The sequence below is a fragment of the Bos javanicus genome, chromosome 3, assembly GCF_032452875.1.
Source record: "Bos javanicus breed banteng chromosome 3, ARS-OSU_banteng_1.0, whole genome shotgun sequence".
NCBI classification, from domain to species: domain Eukaryota; kingdom Metazoa; phylum Chordata; class Mammalia; order Artiodactyla; family Bovidae; genus Bos; species Bos javanicus.
Genome location: NC_083870.1, coordinates 113295370 through 113317620, shown reverse-complemented (window position 1 = coordinate 113317620; position 22251 = coordinate 113295370). Strand labels below are relative to the sequence as shown.

The 22251-nt window shown below is 51.0% G+C and overlaps 1 protein-coding gene across 1 annotated transcript in view; it reads right to left on the bottom strand.

Annotated features, from left to right (window-relative positions):
- Positions 1-420: 420 nt before the first annotated feature.
- Positions 421-22251, bottom strand: part of SAG (S-antigen visual arrestin) — a 40702-nt gene continuing 18871 nt past the window's right edge. Inside the window, exons 5-16 of the mRNA XM_061412657.1 lie at positions 20938-21131; positions 19597-19656; positions 17896-17972; positions 16734-16869; positions 15663-15747; positions 13694-13766; positions 11179-11316; positions 9026-9103; positions 6237-6260; positions 4346-4401; positions 1682-1697; positions 421-658 (exon numbers count right to left, since the gene is read on the bottom strand). Coding sequence (XP_061268641.1) covers positions 550-658; positions 1682-1697; positions 4346-4401; positions 6237-6260; positions 9026-9103; positions 11179-11316; positions 13694-13766; positions 15663-15747; positions 16734-16869; positions 17896-17972; positions 19597-19656; positions 20938-21131 — 1046 coding nt within the window. The 3' untranslated portion in view covers positions 421-549. The remainder of the gene's footprint in view (positions 659-1681; positions 1698-4345; positions 4402-6236; positions 6261-9025; positions 9104-11178; positions 11317-13693; positions 13767-15662; positions 15748-16733; positions 16870-17895; positions 17973-19596; positions 19657-20937; positions 21132-22251) is intronic.

Here is a 22251-nt window from a genome sequence, read left to right as displayed (position 1 = left end):
GGGGGTCTTCCCAACCCAGGGATCGAACCCCGGTCTCCCGCATTGCAGGAGGATTCTTCACCAAAGCTGAGGCAGAGATGAAGAGTGGTTTTGCCCACGTTTGTCCACTGCCCTGTTTCTCTAGGGGGGCCCTGTGGGTGCCCTGGAGCTAGGATAGCTCAGGTCACTAGACACACTGCCCCGCGCCGCCCCCTTCCCCAAGTTTCCAGCGAAACAGCCCACCCCAGAGGCCCTGGAGAAAGCCTGGGACACACCAGCCCCACATCGGGCAAGCACATGGTTTTGGGGTGCCTTCTAACCTTGATGGGTTCTTCTCCCCACAACCCACTCTCCCATGCTCCCGCACCCCCAGACTCCAGGCTGCCCCTTGTGTCTTACTAACTTACTCAGCCTCCCCAACAAGTCAGCTTGACTCACAGCCAGGGCAGAACAAGCTTTATTTCTGTGAAGAAGACCCGCACTTTGGAATTCAGCGTCACTAAAGGGCTAACTTGGAGCCCTGCTACCATGCGGCTAGCGACCCCGCATCCCACGTCCTGAGCCGCCTCTTCACTCATCCATAGCCGCCTCCTGGTCTGTCTTCTCTTCCTTATATTCTCCTGCATCTTTCAGATTTTGGCGAGCAAACTCCTCAAAAACAAAATTTTCATCCTGAAAACTAAAATAAAAACAAAGAACATTTTGATCAAGGCATGTTCTTTGGCGCTTGCGATGAAATCTGGAGGAAAAACAAGGTCCTTGATCTTCCTTTTGCAAGAGGAACCCGTCAAGATTCTCCCACTGATGCAACGGGGGACAAGGCCGTCCTCCTCCTAGCTTTCCGTGTAAAATCGCTTTAGCAAACAAAAATATGAAACAATGAAGGAACGCACACAGCACACATACATGCTTGGGATAACTGTGCATGCGTGCGTGGACGTGTGTGTGTGTCCACATGTGTGCGTGCCCTGATAGTAGGGAGCAAAAGGAAAGCCAGGGCGTGCGCCAGTGTTGAGAGCGTGGGCGTCTACAGAAAGAACCGCCCCCTCAAGGGGGTGAGTGCTTGTTTTGTGCAGGTCTTAGCCTATCAATAACCACTGTTGTGGCTGGCCCGGCCCTCGTGGTTCCTGTTAGGATTGCAAGACACCCTTCAGCAATAACCATCCGGAAACTTTGAGAAAATAAAGGTTTATTACTTACAGGACCTGGAAGGTACACAGCACACCTGGGACCACACAGCAAAGTCACAGATAAAGAGAGCTCAGGGACACGGGCCTGGGGTGTTCTCCCTTTATTTGGGTCGAGGTGGGGGCGGGGTCTAGAGTTTCGAGGGCTCACTCTTTATTGGTGAGTTTTAAAACAGAAGAGAGGGGAATTTAAAGCGTACCAAGACAAAAGAACAAGTGGCTCGAAGGATCTGCTACTGAAATCAACCGAAATCTCTAAAACAGAGGCGCCTCAGTGGGGAGAGCCGGGCTGGCTGGGCTCTAGTCCTGTGGCTGGCAATGTGTTTATTCAAGATAGCCATCACTGGAGCGGATGCCTTTTTGAAGTGGATGCCTCGGCAATCAAAGCCTAAGTCAGGCACTTGCATTTCAAAAAAAAGAAGAAGAAAAAACAAAACACACACAAGTGTGAAGGCTCGCTCTAGGGTTGCGGAGGAGGAGGTCACAGAACGGGGATAATGCCGGGCAGTGCTCACCTTTCCTTGGCGGTATCTGTGAGCGTGGAAGAGAGGAGAGACATCTGTTAGCATCCGTCCTGTCTAGCAGAACTCTTCTTCCTTCATTAGGTCACTTTACAGGTGGAGCAATAAAAGGCCCAGAAACACGCATTTCATGAAAATTGCATGTCATTCCTGCTTCTTGGCCAGGCCCCCTCGGAGGGCCTTCCTCCCTGCATTTTCGTTGTTTTTGTTAAAACAGTCATTTATTGATCTGGCTGCTCAGAGTCTTAGTTGCGGCACATGGGATCTGGTTCCCTGACCAGGGATCAAACCCGGGCCCCCTGCATTGGGAGCACAGAATCTTAGCCCCTGGAGCACCAGGGACGTCCCTCTCCCTGCATTTCTAACCATCACTTCCTCCAAAAGTTGCCCCCACAACCTGCACCTCCCCAGATGGAACAGCCACAACCTCACCTCTAGACCCTCTCCCTGCTTAACCTCACCCCCTCTGAGGCTGGGCTTCTCTTTTCAAAGCCTTTCTCCCTACGACATGCCCTTTGGACCTTGTCCAGATCAGAGTCCCAGGGAGCTATTAATGGCCCACCCCATGTGGTGGAAGTACACCGGGTCCACCTTCCATGTCCCGGTCTCTAGGGGTGAGTCCTGGGACTTGACACTGAACCTGCACCCCAGAGGCTGTTGAGGGATGAGGGGACCTACCAAGAGGCTGATGCATCAAAAACAACACTGGGCAAGAACCATCCTGGACACCCCGCTTTGGTGCTGAGCATAAAATTATACTAAGTGCGACCAACAGCCTTGAAGAGAGTTGAATTCTCTTCACCTGAATTCTCTAAGAATGTTCTAGACAGAGGACAGTAAAAACTCAGTAGCATTTCTCTAGCACTTGCTGCATACAGATCACTTGGCCTCTAGCCCTGGCAGGCCTTCTTAACTCTAGTTTATGCTTCATCTGTTTAGCATCTCCTCGTCTAGACTCAGGGAGTCGGGGACCAGGCTAGTGAGAGAGATATGAGCGTGCATCTGCAAATGAAACTTGGGACGCATAAACCTCTGGGAATCAGAACTCCTAGTCCGTGGGGTAATTTGTTCTTTCTCCCTGAAATCTGGCAGGATGAAAGATCATTGTCTTAGCCTTGATGTTGTAATATGTTCAGTATAAGGGCCATAATGACTGGAACATGAAGACGTCATACCCAGGAAAGGAATAACCCCACTTCCCCCAAGAGAAGTCCTAAAGCCTGTTCACAGGGCCAGAAAAGGATGTGACACCAGCGATGACATCTACTCCGGTCATAGTTTTAAAATGGCCTTTTAAAATGTCCTTGAAAGGGACCAGAATGCATCTCAGTCTCACAGAGTTTAAAATAGTGCTTTAATGACACAAGCATAAATGAATAATAATAAAAAAAAAAAATATGGTTAGGCTGTGTGTTTTTCCCCCAAGGGAAGTTTTTGGCAAAGCACATTGAATATTTGAATCCAAAATATTTGGAAGACATACTTTGAGACAAAATAGTTTTGAGAAAAAGCCAAAATGAATATGGGGGCTCATTCTGATGTTTAAATGCTGTCTCATTATCAGTGTAGAAAGGCTTTTTATAAAATGTAAGAAAAATAAACCCCACTTGTTTACACCACTTTTACTTAAAATGTTCTTAATTACTATAACTCTGGAGGGTTCTCATCCAGACAGGTCCATTTTTCTTTCCTGCCAACTAAGCCACCTTAACACACAGTGGAGAATTCTTCCTCAGAATTTCTGAGATTGCATCCATATTAATTTTGCTGGTTCATTTATCTCTTTCAAAAGAGCTGTGCTGTGCTTAGTTGCTCAGTCGTGTCCGACTCTTTGTGACCCCATGGACTGCAGCCCACCAGGCTCCACTGTCCATGGGATTCTCCAGGCAAGAATACTGGAGTGGGTTGCCATTTCCTTCTCCAAGGGACCTTCCCGACCCAAGTATCAAACTTGGGTCTCCTGCATTGCAGGCAGATTCTTTACCATCTGAGCCACCGGAGAAGTCCAATTCACGTGTCATACAATTCACCTATTTACATGTGCAGCTTTACAAGCTAAAGCCCTTTGGTTTTTAGCTTGCTCACAGAGCTGCACAACCACAGCTTCATTTGGTTTTAACATCCATACAAGAGCCAATGGATTGACAATTCAAAGGAGCCCAGGCATTAGGATCCCAGCCTGACCCTCATTTGTAGTAACGTCTGTATTCTCATCACAACTGCCACTCTCAGAAACACTCACTTTCTAAATTCTTATTAATGCTCTCAAATGAAACACGAAAGCCTCAGGCTGTCAAATTTATCTTTTGCCTGAATTTTCTTTAAATCTCAACCCAAGCCTATTTATAGCAAAGCGTCTGCTTTTAAATCATTCCTAACAAAACCTAACGAGATAGCCCACATCCAAGCAAGGATGCTACATCCTCTGGGCACTCACTGGATCCGGACAAACCGCCTGGACCACTGGACGAGCGCCCTGACATAGTCGCTGAGCCCTGGTTTCTGGGAGGGCCCAGGGCACTTGAATGTGGCCAGCAACCTCGGATGCCTGGCCCCGTCCATGCCCAGAGATGTGGTCAAGGAAGAACTAGCAGTGGCTAAGTAAGAAATCCGTGGGTGGCACAGGACTAGAGAAAGCCAAGACGAGGCGTGACTGACCTGGGTCCTCTGGCTGGGGATGCATGAGGCGGAACGGCACCTCAGTGGCCACTTCACTAGAAGCAAAGGAGGCAGAGCAGTCAGAATGCACATGGTTGTAACTGCACAGCCGAGAGCTGTGGCTGCAGAGCTTCGAGAAAGATCCCCAGGCCTCAGCTGAAGGACGACTCAGCGAGGTCCAAAACAAAACAAACCAGAAATCAGGAAGTGGTCAGGAAGGAATTTTTAAATGTATTCCCTGGAATGTGGTCCAGAAACTCCACTTGCATGAGGCTGAGGCGGCCAGGATTTTGGGGTCCCCCTTCCTCCTGGTTATTAGTTTCAGGGACATGCTAAGTAGTGGGACGTCCACGGACATAGTGTATGCTAAGTCAATTCAGTTATGTCTGACTCTTTGAGACCCTGTGGACTGTAGCCTCCTCAGGCTCCTCTGTCCATGGGATTCTCCAGGCAAGAATACTGGAGTGGGTTGCCATGCCCTTCTCCAGGGGATCTTCCCAACTCGGGGATCGAACGTAAGTCTCTTGCACTGGCAGACGATTTCTTTACCACTAGTGCCACCTGGGCTCCCCTGGTGGCTCAGGGGAGGTAAAGAATCGGCCTGCAATGCTGGAGACCTGGGTCTTGTGGAGAGCAGTCCCTTGTGATGAGCAGAGTCCAGCCAATTCCAGAAGCTACAGGACTCTGAGGTGGCTTGGAATTTATACAGAAAAAGGAGAGCAGGGAGTCAGGAAGGGGCAGAAGGAAAATCTGGACACAGGAAGAATGGAAAGGGGTTGGGGGGTTGGCGGGGGACAAGGGTTACTCCCTGTTTCACCCAGGACCCACCGCCTCCCACCCTGGGGTCACCGCTTTGGTCAGATCTCATCTGTTGATAAGGCGCCCTGGTGGGTCCCCGTGTGGCCAGGGCCTAGGAGAGAGGTTGTCCTGGCTCCACGGGAGCAGGGGCGACAGAGTCAGTGACGGAGTATGTAAGGCCAGCGCTTGCCTCAGACGCATCCTGCCTGCTGCCTCTGTGTGCCTGATTTAAAAGGCCACTGTCACTATTCACAAAGGCCCGAAGATGGAGACAACCCAAGTGTCCAGCCGCCATGAATGGATGAACACAACGTGGTCCACTCACAGCATGGGCTGAATCTCAGCCACAAACAGGAGAGAAGCACTGACGACAGGGACACTGCGAACGCGCCCAGCGGGGGCTGGTCACGAGGGGACAACTGCCTGATTCCGTTCATACAAAGTGTCCAAATGAGGCAAATCTGCAGAGCGAAGGTAGGTAAGCAGTTGCCGAGTAGTGGGGAGAGTGGGAGAGATGGCTCCACAGGCACGGGGCTTCCTTTTGGGACGGGCACGGGTACAAGGACTGGAGAATGGGGACAGTCACGCAACTCTGTGAGTGTCCTTGACGCCACTGAACTCTATCGTGTGGTGTTTTTTTCTGTTTTGGTGGCACCGAGCGGCATGTGAGTCTGTTTCCTGACCAGGGATTGAACCTGTGCCCCCTGCATTAGAAGCACAGTCTTAACCGGTGGACCACCAGGGAAGTTCCTCGACTGCACAGGTTTAAATGGTTAAAACGGTAGACTTCGCGTTATGTCCATTTCACCCCTGCACACACGTGCGTACACACAGGGGCAACTGCGTGGAGTGTGCCTGTTCTCTGAGGGTGGCTCCACGTGTGTGTCTCCATCCAGGGGCAGACCCAGCTAGTCTCCACGAAACACCCCAGCCTCACACCCGTCAGCCAAGGTCCGCACAGAGTGAGCGGGCAAGGTTCCCCACGTCCTGAGCACGACACTGGGAAACCGGCCTTCACGGTCCTGTTTTAAACCCCGGGTTTGTCCCCTTCAGACCCTGGAATCAGGCAGAGAAGGACGGCGACGAGGCTTACCTGGAGGTGAGCTCTCCCAGAAGGCTAGGAAACAAAAACACAAACAGGGCTGTGGGGACTGTCCACGGTGGCAACACACCCCTCCTTGCCGTTATTCTGAGATGGATACACCCCCCTCGGGTCCTTCATCACCCACAACTTTCAGGATCTTTGTGCTCCTCACGGTGCACTCCGCTATTCCTCTCTGCTTGTGACTCCATGTCTTTCTCAAGTGGATTAGTTAAAGCCCTAAAGTTCAAGAATAAACCCCAGTCCAGAATTTCTCTCATGGCCACAAAGGTCACCATGAAATACCTGCTAAACGCTTACCTTGACTGCTACATTCGACTCTGTTCTAGAGCCTCTGAGAGAAAGTGAAAGAAAGCACCATACACTTTATAGATATAGACACTATATATATATATGTGTGTGTGTATATATATACATATATCTCATCTCATATCATATATATCTTGTCCTTGCTGCAGTGCATTTTGGATCTTAATTCCAGAGCCAGGAATCGAACTTGTGTCCCTGGTGTTGGAAACACAGAGTCTTAACAACTGGACTGCCAGGGAAGTCTCAACACTATACGCTTTGTAGAACAGGACAACTACAAGCTGTGTTAACAAAATCTGCAAAATCAACCCATGTTCTACTTTGTGGTCCCAACCAAAATTTGGGGGAACTCTTCGTCCACTGAGACTTATGGAATATACACATAGATTTGCCTTGATGGCTGAACTACCCAGGACTCATTAAGGTAAAAGGCCAGTTGACCTTTGGCAATGGAATTTGAAAAGGAAAATGAGAAGTTGAGTTTTTCCCTTTTGATGAGATTTCTTTTTTTTTTTTTTTTGGACCATACCACGTGGCATGTAGGATCTTAGTTCCCCAACTAGGAATTGAACCACACCCACTGAGTTGGAAGCACACAATTTTAATCACAGGACCACCAGGGAAGTACCTTGGTGAGATTTTTAAATGGAAAGAAATTGAATTAAAAAAAAGATGGAAAACCATTTCCTCAGAACTATGAGATATCTGTGCTCTAGTGTGGAAAGGAGACTACCCAGTCCTGTAATGATTTTGGGGGGCGAGAAGGCCCCCCATCATGGATGGAGCCTCCTGAGACACACTGTGACCTCATTTCCCAGCAGCCTTGCTTTTCTGAAGAGAACTAGAGAGCTCTTCAAGGAAATTAGAGATGCCAAGGGAACATTTCATGCAAAGATGGGCTCAATAAAGGACAGAAATGGCAGGGACCCAACAGAAGCAGAAGATATTAAGAAGAGGTGGCAAGAATACACAGAAAAACTGTACAAAAAAGATCTTCATGACCCAGATAACCATGATGGTGTGATCACTCACCTAGAGCCAGACATCCTGAAATGCAAAGTCAAGTGGACCTCAGGAAGCATCACTACAAACAAAGCTAGTGGAGGTGATGGAACTCCAGTTGAGTTATTTTAAATCCTAAAAGATAATGCTGTGAAAGTGCTAAAGTCAATATGCCAACAAATCTGGAAAACTCAGCAGTGGCCACAAGACTGGAAAAGGTCATTTTTCATTCCAATCCCAAAGAAGGGCAATGCCAAAGAATGCTCAAACTACCACACAATTGCCCTCATCTCACACGCTAGCAAAGTAATGCTCAAAATTCTCCAAGCCAGGCTTTAACAGTACATGAACCATGAACTTCCAGATGTTCAAGCTGGATTTAGAAAAGGCAGAGGAACCAGAGAGCAAATTGCCAACATCTGTTGGATCATAGAAAAAGCAAGAGTTCCAGAAAAACATCTACTTCTGTTTTATTGATAACATCAAACCCTTTGACTGGGGAGATGACAACAAACTGTGGAAAATTCTTCAAGAGTTGGGAATACCAGACCACCTTACCTGACTCCTGAGAAATCTGTATGCAGGTCAAGAAGCAACATTTAGAACAGACATGGAACAAAATACTGGTTCCAAATTGGGAAAGGAGTATGTCACGGTTGTATACTATCACCCTACTTATTTAACTTATATGTAGAGTACATCATGCGAAATGCTGGGCTGGATGAAGCACAAGCTGGAATCAAGATTGCTGGGAGAAATATCAATAACCTCAGATATGCAGATGACACCACCCTTATGGCAGAAAGCAAAGAAGAACTAAAGAGCCTCTGGATGAAAGTGAAAGAGGAGAGTGAAAAAGCTGGCTTAACACTCAACATTCAAGAAACTAAGATCATGGCATCTGATCCCATCACTCCACGGCAAATAGAAGAGGAAACAATGGAAACAGTGACAGACTTTATTTTCTTGGGCTCCAAAATCACTGCAAATGGTGACTGCAGCCATGAAATTAAAAGACATTCCTTGGAAGAAAAGCTATGACCAACCCAGACAGCATATTAAAAAGCAGAGACATTACTTTGCAAACAAAGCTCCATCTAGTCAAGGCTATGGCTTTTCCAGTGGTCATGTATGGATGTGAGAGTTGGACTATAAAGAAGGCTGAGCGCTGGAGAATTGATGCTTTTGAACTGTGGTGTTGGAGAAGACTCTTGAGAGTCCCTTGGACTGCAAGGAGGTACCCGCAGTGTATGTGTTTTGCAGTCTGCTTTTCTACCTTTTTCTCTGTAATGTTACATCAGGCAGAATTGTGAAACTAGACAAACAGAGTCTTTCTCAAACCCTACCATGTAATTGGTAGAATTTGTGGACCTTTCTTGCTTTCTGTCTCCCAATCGCTGGGGAACAAAACCATTCAGATGGCTGACAGCCAGACAGAGCAGGTGGCATGTTGGGACGTGGACACTCACCCTGACACCGTGAGCTTCACCTTGATCTGGTAAGACACCAGGATCCCCATGACGGTCTTGTCTATTCCCTCCTTTATGCTGTTCAAACAGAAAAGAAAAATGGAAGAATGCAGAGGAGCAGTAGGAAGCAGAGACCCGATGGATCAACCCTTATCCCTAGGCTCCCCAAGTAGGGGACCACCCTCTCCAAGAGACCAGATCATTCATGTTCTGCTGCATCCTCACTGGGGAGCTGGAAGGCAGCCCTGACACTCGGTGGATCGGGGGCTCTGGATTTGTCATCATTCAGTCACTAAGTTGTATCCAACTCTTTGCAACCCCATGGACTATCACATGCTAGGCTTCCCTGTCCTTCGCTATCTCCTGGAGTTTGCTCAAACTCATGGGCTTCCCAGGTAGCTCAGTTGGTAAAGAATCTGCCTGCAATGCAGGAGACCCCGTTCGATTCCCAGGTCGAGAAGATCTGCTGAAGAATGGGTAGACTACCCAGTCCAGTATTCTTGGGATCCCTTGGTGGCTCAGCTGGTAAAGAATGCATCCACCTGCAATGCAGGAGGCCTGGGTTTGATCCCTGGGTTGGAAAGTTCCCCTGGAGAAGGGAAAGGCTACCCACTCCAGTATTCTGGCCTGGAGAATTCCATGGACTGTATAGTCCATGGGGTCACAAAGAGTCAGACACGACTGAGCGACTTTCACATTCATGTCAGTTGAGTCGGTGACACCATCCAACAATTTCATCATCTGTTGCCCCCTTCTCTTCCTGCCCTCAGGCTCTCCCAGCATCAGAATCTTTTCCAATCAGTCAGCTCTTCTCATCAGGTGGACAAAGTATTGGAGCTTCAGTATCAAACCTTCCAATGAATATTCAAGACTGATTTGCTTCAGGATGGACTGGTTGGATCTCCTTGCTGTCCAAGGGACTCTCAAGAATCTTCTCCACAGCACCACAATTTGAAAGCCTCAACTCGAGGCTGGGGACTAGGGATGGGCTTTGCTCTACCACTGACTGACCCAGTGTCCTTGGCTGAGCCTTTCATCTGGTGAAACCTCAATTTCCTCATCCATGAAATGAGTAGAAATTCACCTTTCTTACCAAAGGAAGCATGGAGAGACGGGCTGTTTATGTACTACTCCACGAATCACAGAAGGTCTTTACAAACGCACATGCCATTTTGAACTTTGTGATTCCTTCACCCTTGAGTTCCTGGATCTAGGGTGTTGTCTTCCTGTTTGCCCATCTCCCAGAGCTCACAGACATGCTTAGAATCTAACACGCCAGCTGGAAAATCGTCCTCAGAAACCCTTTGACTCCCATGATCCTCCTTTCTGCCTGATGTTCACTGCCCCAGCTGTTCGTCTCAGAGCTTTTCCAGACAGCATCACCTGGAGGCGATTACTGGGGCCGTGGGTCACACAGGATGGGGGTGGGGGTGGTATGGGGAGCTGGCAGTGAGCCCCCAGCCTGGTCACAGCTCCTACCCCAACCCTCAGGGCTCATCCCACACACGCTCCCAGGAACAGAAGCCCCGGAGGGCAGTGAGGAGTGGCAGGGGTATTTGACTTAGAAGCTTCGATCTAGTTTTTACTGGATCCGCTGGCTCAATTCAGCCCAACATTCTGAGCTGGGTCAGCAGATCAGTGCTTAGCTTCATTTAAATTGAGCTGACGTCCATAGCCCTCAGGACCCCCTGTTCCTTACCTTTCCAGATGGAAATGAATAAATGATGTTTCCATCCTTCATGAGGCACTCAGTTCAATGCTAGCTGATGCTATTTCTCAGAGGTACTAGCTGACTTTTCTGGAGCACTCGCTGTGTGCTGGGCCCCACATTTGATGTGGCCTGTCTCCCGTAATCCATATCAGCTCTCATACCCTAAGGATGGGGAAACTGAGGTCCTCGCTCAGACAGCTGATGGGGTGGCCCAGACAGAGCAAGGGAGCGGGGCTTCGGCACAAGGCTGTCTCCAGAGCCCAGAGCTGCAGTCGCTACATCATGGCAGGCGCGGGCGAGGGATCCCCGCTTGGGCCACTGAGTGCTGGCTTTGCACCGCCGGCCACCACACCACGTGCCAGCCGTGAGCCCAGGACTAGGACGAGAAGGAGCACAGACCCCTTCCCCCCACCTCCCCCAGCACCGAGTCTCGGGGGCTCACATGGTGCTGGAGGCCAGGTTCGTGTCCTCGTGCTTGATCTTCCCATCCAGGGCGATGCCCCTTCTCTCACGGTTGTTGGCCAGCAAGGGCACCAGCGTCAGCGTCTTGGTCAGCGAGCTGTTTGGCGGCACTTTTTCCCTGCAGGAAGAAACACGGCCGATTTAGCCAGTTGCTCTTACAGGCTTAAGGCCACCGGGGCCCCCAGGAGACCTTGTCTACGCTCACGCAGTTCCCAGAACCCACGTTCCCCGCAACTTGTGGGAAAGGCAGCCCAGAGGGGCTGTGCATGTCTTATGAGAAGGAGGAGAGCATGAGTGACGTCTCACAACAGGCTGGCAGCAACGTTGGAGCATTTCTCAGCCTGCTCCCATGGCTGAATTTCTGGAATGTTCTGTGGGGTGAAGTGAGACCGACTGGCCCAAGGATCAGGGACCACACCCTGTTTTCTCCCAAGACTCCGTGAAGCACATGATGGGCTACAGGGCAACTGGTCAGTACCAGCAGAGAACCCGGGCTGGGTGTCGTCCCGGTCAGGAGGACCAATGTGTGCCCTGGGAGTCTCCCACGTGAGCTGGACAGACTGGGTGGTTTGGGGTTCATAGCAGCACAGGCTCTTTCTCCCCCAGATCTCCTCCATCACCAACCAGGCAGGGCGTTCCCCAGCATCTGATAGACACAGGGACCCCCTGCCAGACGGTGGGCCTGGGTGTAGTGGAGGGCACCTCAGTGTGGTTTCCCCAGGTCAGGCAGCGTCCCCAGCTCACAGAGCAGCATCGGAAGCTGGAGAGTCAGCTCTGCTGCTCGCCCGCGAGCTGCCCCCAGGCCTATGCCAACAGCCACTGCGCAGCCTCACGGGCTCTCTGATCGCAGAGCCCAGGCGGGCTCTAGCCATGTTCCTGGCATAACCTTCATCCCTGTGCCTGGCCAGGAGAAGACAGGGCCCCAGAAGCCCTGCCCAGGAGCCAGCCTCGGGCCCTTTCCTCAGCCTGCCCCCAGACAGACAGGCAGCCCCACTGCCAGCCTCCTCTATCTCCCTGGGGAGTTGAAGGCGGCTGTGGCTTCTCTAGCCTCCAAGTGCACACAAGAGGCTCCTGGGCACACCCTTTACAGAATCCTGCTTGAGACAAGGTGGCCCGCATCCTTGCATTTGGGACCGGGGGGAATCTTCTCTTAATAAGCTTGGTTTGGGCAGCAGAGTGACAGAAGCAGAAATTACCTTGTCAAGATAACTACCGTAGAAAGAGGCCCCGGGGCTGGGCTTGGACTATGGTCTGTCCTGCTGCACCCTGGCCAACAGCCTCTGCCAAGACCCTGGACCAAAGCCCCACCTGGCCACGTCCCAGCACCTTCGGGATCTGGGACTGCGTGGCGGGTAGCAGCAGGGGCATCAGGGCTGACCTGGTTCCCAGGTGGCCTGCCTACCAGAGCCCCCAGAGCCTCACTTTCACTCCCACATTTTTGAGGGTACTGAGGATGGTGTCCAATTTTCTGGGACTCTTTGATGCAAAATGAGCTGAAAAGAGGACCGGATAATGGGGTATATTAGGGGAAACCTCCGCTGGGGACCATTTCCTCCTATCGTTGTTGGGCACATGCCAACAGGTGAGCCAGGAAGACTTCCAGGCACCGATATGGGCAAGGATGCCGTCTGAAAGTAGAACTGAGCCCGGGCCTGGCCTGGCGGAGGCAGTCAGAGGTTCATTTCCTGCCTCTTCTCCCCTGAGATGTAAACTCAGGCCAGGTTCTGCTTTAAGTAACAGTTTATCCCGAAGTGGCCTTTTAAATATTATGTAATGTTTTCTTGCTGAATCTGCTGTCTTTCCTCACTCCACCGCCTTCCTCCAATGATGAGAGTATTTTTGTCCTACAATGGGGCTTGGAAAACAGGAAAACACCTTCCCAAATGATCCTTCCTGGGTGGGGGGGTTGGTAACCCCCCGAAAGCTGTGAACCTGAGTGCCTAGCACAAAGCAAAACCGGTCAGGTCTCTTGCTGCACCGTGAAGAAGCCATCGCAGGATTCTCATTTGGGTTTTACTGTTTGTTTGTTTTCCATTTGATTTTTATTCTAATGGAGGGAGAAAAGTCACTCATGACAAGTGGTGGAGTACTGAGATAGCATTCTAATCTCCTCATCATGGTATCAGATTTTCAGATTGTGGAGATCAAAAGATAGAGAACCCTCATGTGGGCTGACAGGTTATTTGATGACCTGTTCTGGGGGTCAGAAACAGTATCCGATCCCTACCCACTTATTTAAGGATCAATAGAAAGCTCTAACCCTTCCCGCTGTGACGATTCAGGCTTCCTTTTTCTGCTCCCCATCATTTCCTAGCTCGACCCAGCTCTCAGAACTCTTGTGACTTTGCAGCCCTTGAAGTGAGAAAAGGGGAAGGACGTGGCAGGCTGGGTAGCTGGCTGACCGCTCTACTTCCTTCTTCAGCAATGACCGAAAAGGGGAACTTGACAAAGAAGCCGGAACCGCCCAGGAAATAGAAACCCAACCCGCTACTCACTGTGTTTCCTCCGCAGCCACCGTCTTGATGTAATAATCACTCGAGTAGAGAACCACGTTGGCCACTTGCTCCACTGCAAAGGGGGGACAGCGTAGGGAGGCTCGGTGTGGGGTCCTGCATGCTGCCTTCTGGGGCACCTGGCTGGCCTTCCCTCTCTAATGGCCATCTGAGTGCACCTCTCAGGCTCAGCTTTAAGGCTGAGATACCTGTTCTGGCCTCAGGCCAGGCTTCCCAGGCGACGCTAGTGGTAAAGACCCCGCCTGCCAATGCAGGAGACATAAGAGAGGCAGGTTCCATCCCTGGGTCGGGAAGGTCCCCTGGGGGACAGCATGGCAACCCTCTCCAGTATTCTTGCCTGATGAATTGTGCAGCACACAATTGTTTGTGGTTGTGGTGTGGTGGATAGGAAGGTGGGCTCTGGGGCCAGACTACCTGGGCTCAAATCCCTGCCTAGCCATCAGCGCTGGGGTAGTAGAACTTCCTGAGCCTCAATTTCCCCATCAGCAAAATGGGGGTGATAACTGCATCTAACTTATATAGTTGTTATGATGATTAAAAAGGTGATTTTTAATTTTTTTTTTGTCACACCTTGTAGCATGAATAATTTCTCCAACCAGGGATTGAACCCACACCTCCTACAATGGAAGTATGGAGCTTCCTGAACCACCAGGGAAGCCCTCAAAAAGATGATTTTTAATTTCCATGTAAATCAAATTTGAGAATCAAAAGAAATAATTTGTGTAAACTGATCAACACAGCGCATAGCCTATACAAAGTTCTCAATATCTGGCTTCAGAAATTCAATAGCTTCTTTCAAACATTAGGGGTCCAGATGTTAGTATTCATAAAATTTTGAGAAACAACTTAAAAAATAATTATCAAATGGTACTTTCTCCATCCTGCTGCTTTGTGAAATACCATATGGAACACTACATACAACATGCTAAATAAATCACGCCAGGTCCTACAGAGACTTAAAGGCATAGAAACTAAACTCACATAAAAACAAAGCCTTAATGTAAACACGTATATTAGCATTAAGAAAAACCTAGAATATTTCAGTATGAGTGCATCCGATTCCTGAGCCTTATCTATGATGGATAAGAGGGAGAGAGGAACGTAGTGGATGGCACTTAGGTAACCAGCTGTCCCGGTCTGCCTGGGACTGGCCCCTTTCAGCACTGGAAGTCCTTGGTCCTGGGTCCTGGTTAACCCAGGACGGTTGGTCACCCTAAGTCTGTCTCGGTCATCAAGGGCCTGAGGGAGAAGTGGACGGACAGGTCTCCCTTCCAGGTCATTCTATCACGTCTTTTTACTTCGCCCACATGAGACCGAGTTCACGGAGCACCCCCCTCACTTTGACGCCCTTTGACCTGAGGCAGAGTGCTGGACCAGTGGACCAGTAAGTCAGAGGGCCCTCTCCCGAATATACGGGAGGCCGGGCCATTACATGGTGACACAACAGCAGCAGTGACAGTGGGGATGACCATTTACAAAGCATGTCCAGTGTGCTCAATCAACAGATCACGAAACCCGGGACGGTAGACCAGGAAGGCCTGCTGTGACTGCCCGCTGGACTCTGAGAGGATGTGCACAGCACGAGCCCACAGGGGAGCCCAGGGTTCCCAGGCTAGGTCCCTCCCACTACTCTGTGCAGAAGGGAAACCCTCCCCCTCCTCCCTCCCCACCGAGACCTGGACCCTCCAGGAAGGCAGGACAAGGAAGGACGGGAAGACATCCTGTCGGGGGTGCTGTCCCAGGATGGAAGACGGCTCTAAGCTGCGCAGGAGGCTACAGAGAGGACACTTAAGGGACCTCCTCCTCTAAGGTCCTGCTGCCCTGACAACAGAGACAAACGGGAGGTTCCAAGGACCCAGGAGGGCCTGAGAGACCAGAGGAGAGACCTGGGAAACATGGCCACTGGGGACTTGCAAGGCTCTGCCGTCCGGCCTGGAGCAGAAGGTCCTACCTAGCACTTTAATCTTCTTCACTGTCTTCTCTGTGCTGTTGGTCACGGCCACGGTCACAGGAATGGGTTCCCCGTGGTAATAGATCTGAAGAAGTTAGCAGATGGGACAGAAAAGGGGAAGAGAGCCTGGTCATGTCTTTCTAAACTCATCCCAGTCCTTCAACTGGAGGCAAAGTGGCTGAATTCCCACGCTTTTGAGGAAGGCAAGGTGAAGGCATCGTGGCTCCTGTGGCGATGTGTCTGGAGCAGGCTCTGCCCTGTGTGTGGGAGGCCGAGGCGATGGCATGGGCTCCAGCCACAACGCCCGAGTCCTGAGTGTCACGCAGAGCTGGCCCCAGGGCGCTTGAGCGGGGTTATGGTTATTTGGGGCAGAATCAGTGAAAAGAGAGGAGAATGTGGTGAGGGGGCAGAGGTGGAGCCGGTCCAGTGATGACTCCGTGTTATACCAGACGGGCATGTTGTTGCACACACACACACACACACACACACACACACACACGTGCATGCACACACATGCATGAATGCACATGCAGACATACATGCACACACATGCGAGCACACCACACATGCAGACTCATGTATGCATAGACACACATGCATGCACACACGCGTGTACACACACACACATGCACACATACGGTCTGCTGGGCTTCTGTCAATGTGTGTGTGACTCTTGTTGACCAGAGGGACTGGAGACAGCCCTGGCCAGCGGTTCTTCACCTTTCTTGGCCATGACATTCACATGTGACACAGCCACCCCCTTACTGTTACTGCCCAACTTCAGTTTGAGGGAAGCAAACAATTTGTAACACCCACTGACGCGGCACTAAGAGGCTCCCTGAGGCAGCGATGCGGGGGGGGAGCAAACCTTCCCCAGGTTGCCGGGACCCATGATGAGTAGAATGCAGGCCAGTTTGGCCCTAGTCTAAGGGTCACCTTCACCAATTCCAAGTTATGAAAAAGTTCAGTCATCCTCATAGGTCGGTATTTACCACTACACCCAAGACTGCCCACAGCCCACCCCCAGCTGAGGGCCTGGGCGGGCTCCCCGCAGGCCGGCTCCACAGTCACCTCTTTGCTGAGCGAAACGGCGAGGCGCAGGGGCTTGTCCGACATGAAGAACTGCCAGGATGCCTCGGCTCGGGGCTGGGGACCCATATCGCGTGGCGCGTGCTGTACCTTCCGGATCAGCAAACGCACGGAGCTTCTGCGGATGAGACGTCACGGACGGTCCCAGGATCAGCGCCTGGGCCTCCTCGGGATGGCCCACCAGGTTGCCCCCCGCCCCCCGCCTCATCCCCAGGCTAGGATCCCTCGGGGATGTTCCCGATGGATGCAGAAGGACTGGTAGCCGGGTCAGGTCTGGGGGCCGGGGCCTCGTGGGTGGTGTGGACCTGTCTGCTCTCCGCGGGCCCCTCTCACCCTCCGTGAGGACCCCGGCTCGGGCTCCTCTGGGGTGAAGCTGCGGTGGGAATGTGTGCCTACGTTAGGTTTCAGAACTCTCTACAAATCTGATGCCTTGTCATTGCCATTCAGTACAGGTGTCCTCTGAGTGTGAATGCTGAGTATGAGGGGCAAGTGTTGAGGGCACAGTTGGAAACCTTATTCAGGAACAAGGAAAATGAACGCCAGGGCCTGGGAGGACAGGAGTCACTGCCTAGTGGGCAGAGTTTCTGTTTGGGGTGATGATAGCATTTGGGATACAGATAGTTTGGGGATATTTCCCAAATGCTATCATCATTTATATAGCATTCAGGATAGATATATCATCATATATATATATATATCCCATATGTATTATCATATATATCCCAAATGCTATATATAGATAGCAGACAGTATACAAGTGGTTATACAAGGTAATGACTATGTTTAATGCCACTGAGCTGTACCCTTGAAAATGGTTAAAATGGTCAACTTCGTGTTATGTGTACCACCACCACAACAAAATGCAAAAGAAGAAGGAAACTCAAGGGGCTGTGGAGGCTTTCAGGAGCTTACACGAACCCTTGAGGTTGAACGCTCCTGTTATTTTCTGCTGCCTTCCCACTAGATGGTCAGCCATGGACACCCACCCCAACTGTAGATGGTCCCTCCTGATGGTCCTGACCTGGTTCCCACTACACCAGCCTAGTGGGAAGAGTCTGTCTTGCAAACATAAAGTAAGGGGCAGTTTCTTACCCCCACCCCTTAACCCCAGACCCCTCACCTATTCCCACAGCCACACTCTTACTTCTTGGGAATTTTGTCCTCTTCCACATCTGTGCTGTGCGTGGCGAATGCTTTGATCTCAAAGTCGACCCCACAGCTCTGCAAGGGGGCAAGAGATGAGACAGGGCTGCGGTCTGCACCTCCCTTCCAGAGCTGGATGGGGTCACAGCTCACTCAGGGGGATGTTTCGTGGCACTTTTTTTTTTCTACATCAGCCATCTGCTTTTCAGAGCTGCACCAGTAAGACTTGATCTGGGGACATCCCTGGCGGTCCAGTGGTTAAGACTTCGCCTTCCATTGCAGGGGGTATGGGCTCGTTCCCTGAGCGGGGAGCTAGGATCCCACATGCCACGGGGCAACTAAGCCCACAGGCCATAACGAAGACCCAGTACAGCCAAAAAATAAAATAAAAAAATTTTAACTATTGTAACAGATTTAATAAATAGTTTAAAAATGGTCCACATTAAAAAAAAAAAAAAACCTTAAAAAAATAAAGACTAGATCTGGAAGTGTACTCATGATGAAATAATGGCATTAGTGCAAGGAGAGTGCCAGGGGCCCTGAGGCCCTAGCAAAGGGCACCAGCCTGCAGGCCGTGCCCCACCAGCAGCTGCAGAGGGTGAGTCAGGCATCCTGACTTGTCCTCGCCTCCCTCCGCCTCTCATGGCGTCCAGCCCGCCCTCGGTCAGCTGCCCTCGGAAGTGGCCATGCGGTTATGTTACTGACGGTCCACTGCCTGCAGCTGGGGACAGGCGCAGTGCTCCCAGGGCCCACGGGGGCCCACGGACACCCCTGCTGGGGCTCCAACGCCCGACCCCGGCGGGCAGCTGGTCTGCGGCTGCAGCCAAGCATGGCCAGGCTGCCAGGGGACCTGGCACTGGCAGCTCTCCCAACTTCTGAAGAGAAGCTGGAAATGGAACTTGGAGAGAAGGCTCCTGAATTTTAAATCAACAAAATTAAAAAATCTTGCACGGGTGGAACAGATGCATCTGCCAGCCCCTCTGCCTGCTCCCCACCTGGCCCCAGCATGATCCCCCACCCCACGTTAACCTCCTTCTCTCTTGTGTTAACACGACACGGTGGGCATGGGGGCACCAGCGTGGGGATGGGCCCTCCACCAGCTAGCACGTGAGTCACAGTCCTACTAGTCCTGTGAAACTGTGGACTCTCAACAACGCTAAAACCTAGCTTGAAAATAAATACGCATCCGTACCCACCAGCACTTGGAGTTCTTAGCCCTGTGTTCTTGCCGCGCTGCTCCACGCCCACCCCATGCCGCTTCCCGCCCAAGCCGAGCTCTCCCACCTGTCTACCTGGGGCATGTGCTGTTCCTTCCTTGTGAAACGCTTATCACTTCTCTCTCTCTATTCATATTGAGCAGCTCCTGTGCGTGCTTCTAGACCAGCACCCAAGCCTTCTCAGGGAGGAGAGAGACCGTCTGTTTCACTCACAGGGCTGCTCACGGTTAGGAAATGCGCAAGGTGAGTGATGGACTCATCTGTTATCCGTTCTCTCTACTTTGGGGTGTGTCTGAACTCTTCCACAACAAGACGCTCAAGTATTACAACCTTGCTTGTTAATTGGCTATACCTCAATACAAAATAAAACGTTTAAAATTAAAGAATAAATAAATAAAACAGATTGTTAAAAAAAAAAAAAGAGGCTATTTTAAAAAGCCCTTTGAAGGAATGAATGAATCCCTGGGATTCATTCTGGAACCAACCTTGCCCACATCTTGCGGAGCTGGCTGCAACATCACCGAACAGGGCAAGTAGTCAGGAAACTGTGGAAAGAGACAACAGATCATTTCTTTCAGAGAATGTTATTCCTCGTGTATTCCACCTTGCATGCACGCTCAGTTGTGTCTGACTCTTTGTGACCCCATGGACTGCAGCCCACCGGGCTCTTCTGAACAAGGGATTCTCCAGGCAAGAATACTGGAGTGGGTTGCCATTTCCTCCTCCAGGCGACCTTCCTGACCCAGGGCTTGAACTTGAGTCTCTTGTGTCTCCTGCATTGGCAGGCAGATTCTTTACCACTAGTGCCACCTAGGAAGCCCATAAATACATATATATATGTATGTATTATATATGTAATGTGTATATATATAGACACACACACGTATAATATATATATATACACAAAACATAAACCTTACTATTTTAAGCATACAGTTCAGCAGCATTAATGACATTCACATTGTCCTGCAATGGTCCCCACCATCCGTTTCCAGAACTTTTCCGTCATCCCAAGCAGAAGCTCTGTACCCATTAAACATCAATTCCCCAGTTCCCTCCTCTCCCATGCCCTGGAGACCACCCTTCTACTTTCGGTCTCCATGAATTTAACTCCTCCAGATCCCTCATGTAAGTGGAATCACACGGCATTTGTCCTTAGGCGACTGGTTTCTTTCACCTAGCATCACGTTTTCAAGGTTCATTCTTGTCGTAGCTTGTGTCAGAATCTCCTGCCGTTTTAAGCCTGAACTGTATAACTTTGGAGGAATATGTAATCTTAAGACCCATAAACATGCTAGTGAAGAGGGTGGCTACCCCACAGCGAGTCCAGGATGGAGTCATCAGAGGCGGGCACTCTGGCCCCAGGGTCCCTCGGTTCCACCAGGGATTTCTCTTCCATGACCCCCCCAGGCTGTGCTCAAGGCTACAGCCAGGATCTCATCTCACTAAGATCTCCTGGCTCACGGGGAACTCTTGCCTGCTTAGAAACTCCTCAGGGCCAACTGAGGGGCACTTCTTTCTTTTTATAGAGTGAAGGCGTGACACGCACGTATAATTAGGTGGTCGGATGCAGTTTAAATATTTAAACTGTAGGTTGAAACCGTGCCTTCAAAGGCTAGGAGGCTATTTTCAAGGACTTAAAAAAAAGACAATGACAGCCCAGGCAATCTAGAATTTCCTCAGTTATAGAAGGGTGCAATTTGAAGGCCCGCATATGTGAAGCCATTTCTCTGGCCCCGTTCCTTGGCCACCGGTCACATCACAAGGTGCTGGGGGCGGAAGGAACCAGTGCAGTGGTGGGGATGGGGGCGCGCAATGTCACCCACCGTGAGCAGGAAGGGGTAGGTGTTGGCCCCCAGCTTCTTGATGAGGCTCTCCTGCAGCCTCGTGGTGGCGCCCGAGGCCCCCATGGGAGGGAACACCTGGACCTGGGAGAAGTAGAGGTCCCTGCGGAAGCTGAGGCCCATCACGTCGATGTCTTCCTGGCCGTAGCGGAAGGCACACGTCAGAGACACGTACACTGGGAGAGAGACAAGAAGGGTGCGCTTGGCCAGTCGGTCGGTCGGCCCGGCGCCCCTGCCTGGGCTGACACCGCCTGCCTGCGGTCTCGGCATTCAACCTAAAGCATCCCGAGGGGATGGGACCTGGGGACCTCACCACCCAGCTGGCCCTTCCCTCCCTCTGGCTTGCGTTAATTACTCCAAAGGGCTGGCTTGGAGGGCGGCGAGGCCCCTCAGACGGGCCAGGTTTTGTCTCCTGACTCCACTGTTTCCCACATCCTCCCCACTTTCCCTCTTGATCCACCAGCTCAGGGACCTCAGGAGGCTTTTCAGCAGGGTGAGGTCACTCAGGGTCTGAGGGTGGGAGGTCTGTCTAGAGTTGAGAGGGAAGGTGAGAAGCAGAGGGGAAACAGAGCTAGGGAAAGGACTGCCTGATCTGGGCGTGGCCGCGAGGGGAGTGAGCTGGCGCTCAGGGACCAGGTGGAGAGATGAAACCAAGTCCCAGAGGAAATCCGTCTTTTCACATGGCTCGGAAACTTCATCGAGCTTTCTCTAAATCAGCCGCACTTGTGAAAATTCACTGTGGTTAGACGGATGTAAATGGTGCCCCCAGCGGACCAGAGGAATTATATGAGACTACACCTCTTGTGTAGGAGGAGAAGAGGGCAACAGAGGATGAGATGGCTGGATGGCATCAGTGATTCAGTGAATGTGAACTTGAGCAAGCCCCAGGAGATAGTGAGGGACAGGAAGCCTGGCATGCTGCAGTCCACGGGATCTCAAAGAGTCAGACATGACCTGGCGACTGAACGACATGTGTTTTGAGGGTGGACTGTTTACAGCTGCGTTAATGTGCTAAATAACCGCACGAGGTGCCCTGTGCTTGAACGGAAAGCACGTCCACCCACGTCCTTGGGAGCCGTGGGTTGAGGATTTTGTCTACGTCCGCTTCAAGGATAAGTGCCCTTGGCGCTAAGCTCAGAAGAGTCACTGATCACTTGCTTATCCCTCAGCCGACATTTGTAGGAACAAGGTGCCCAGAGATGACCTGGTTTATGCCTGCCTCTCCGGAAAATGCTTTCCTGGCCAAGCGTGTGGGCTTTCAGGGCTGGAACTGGGCTCCTCCTGGTATAAGAGAGG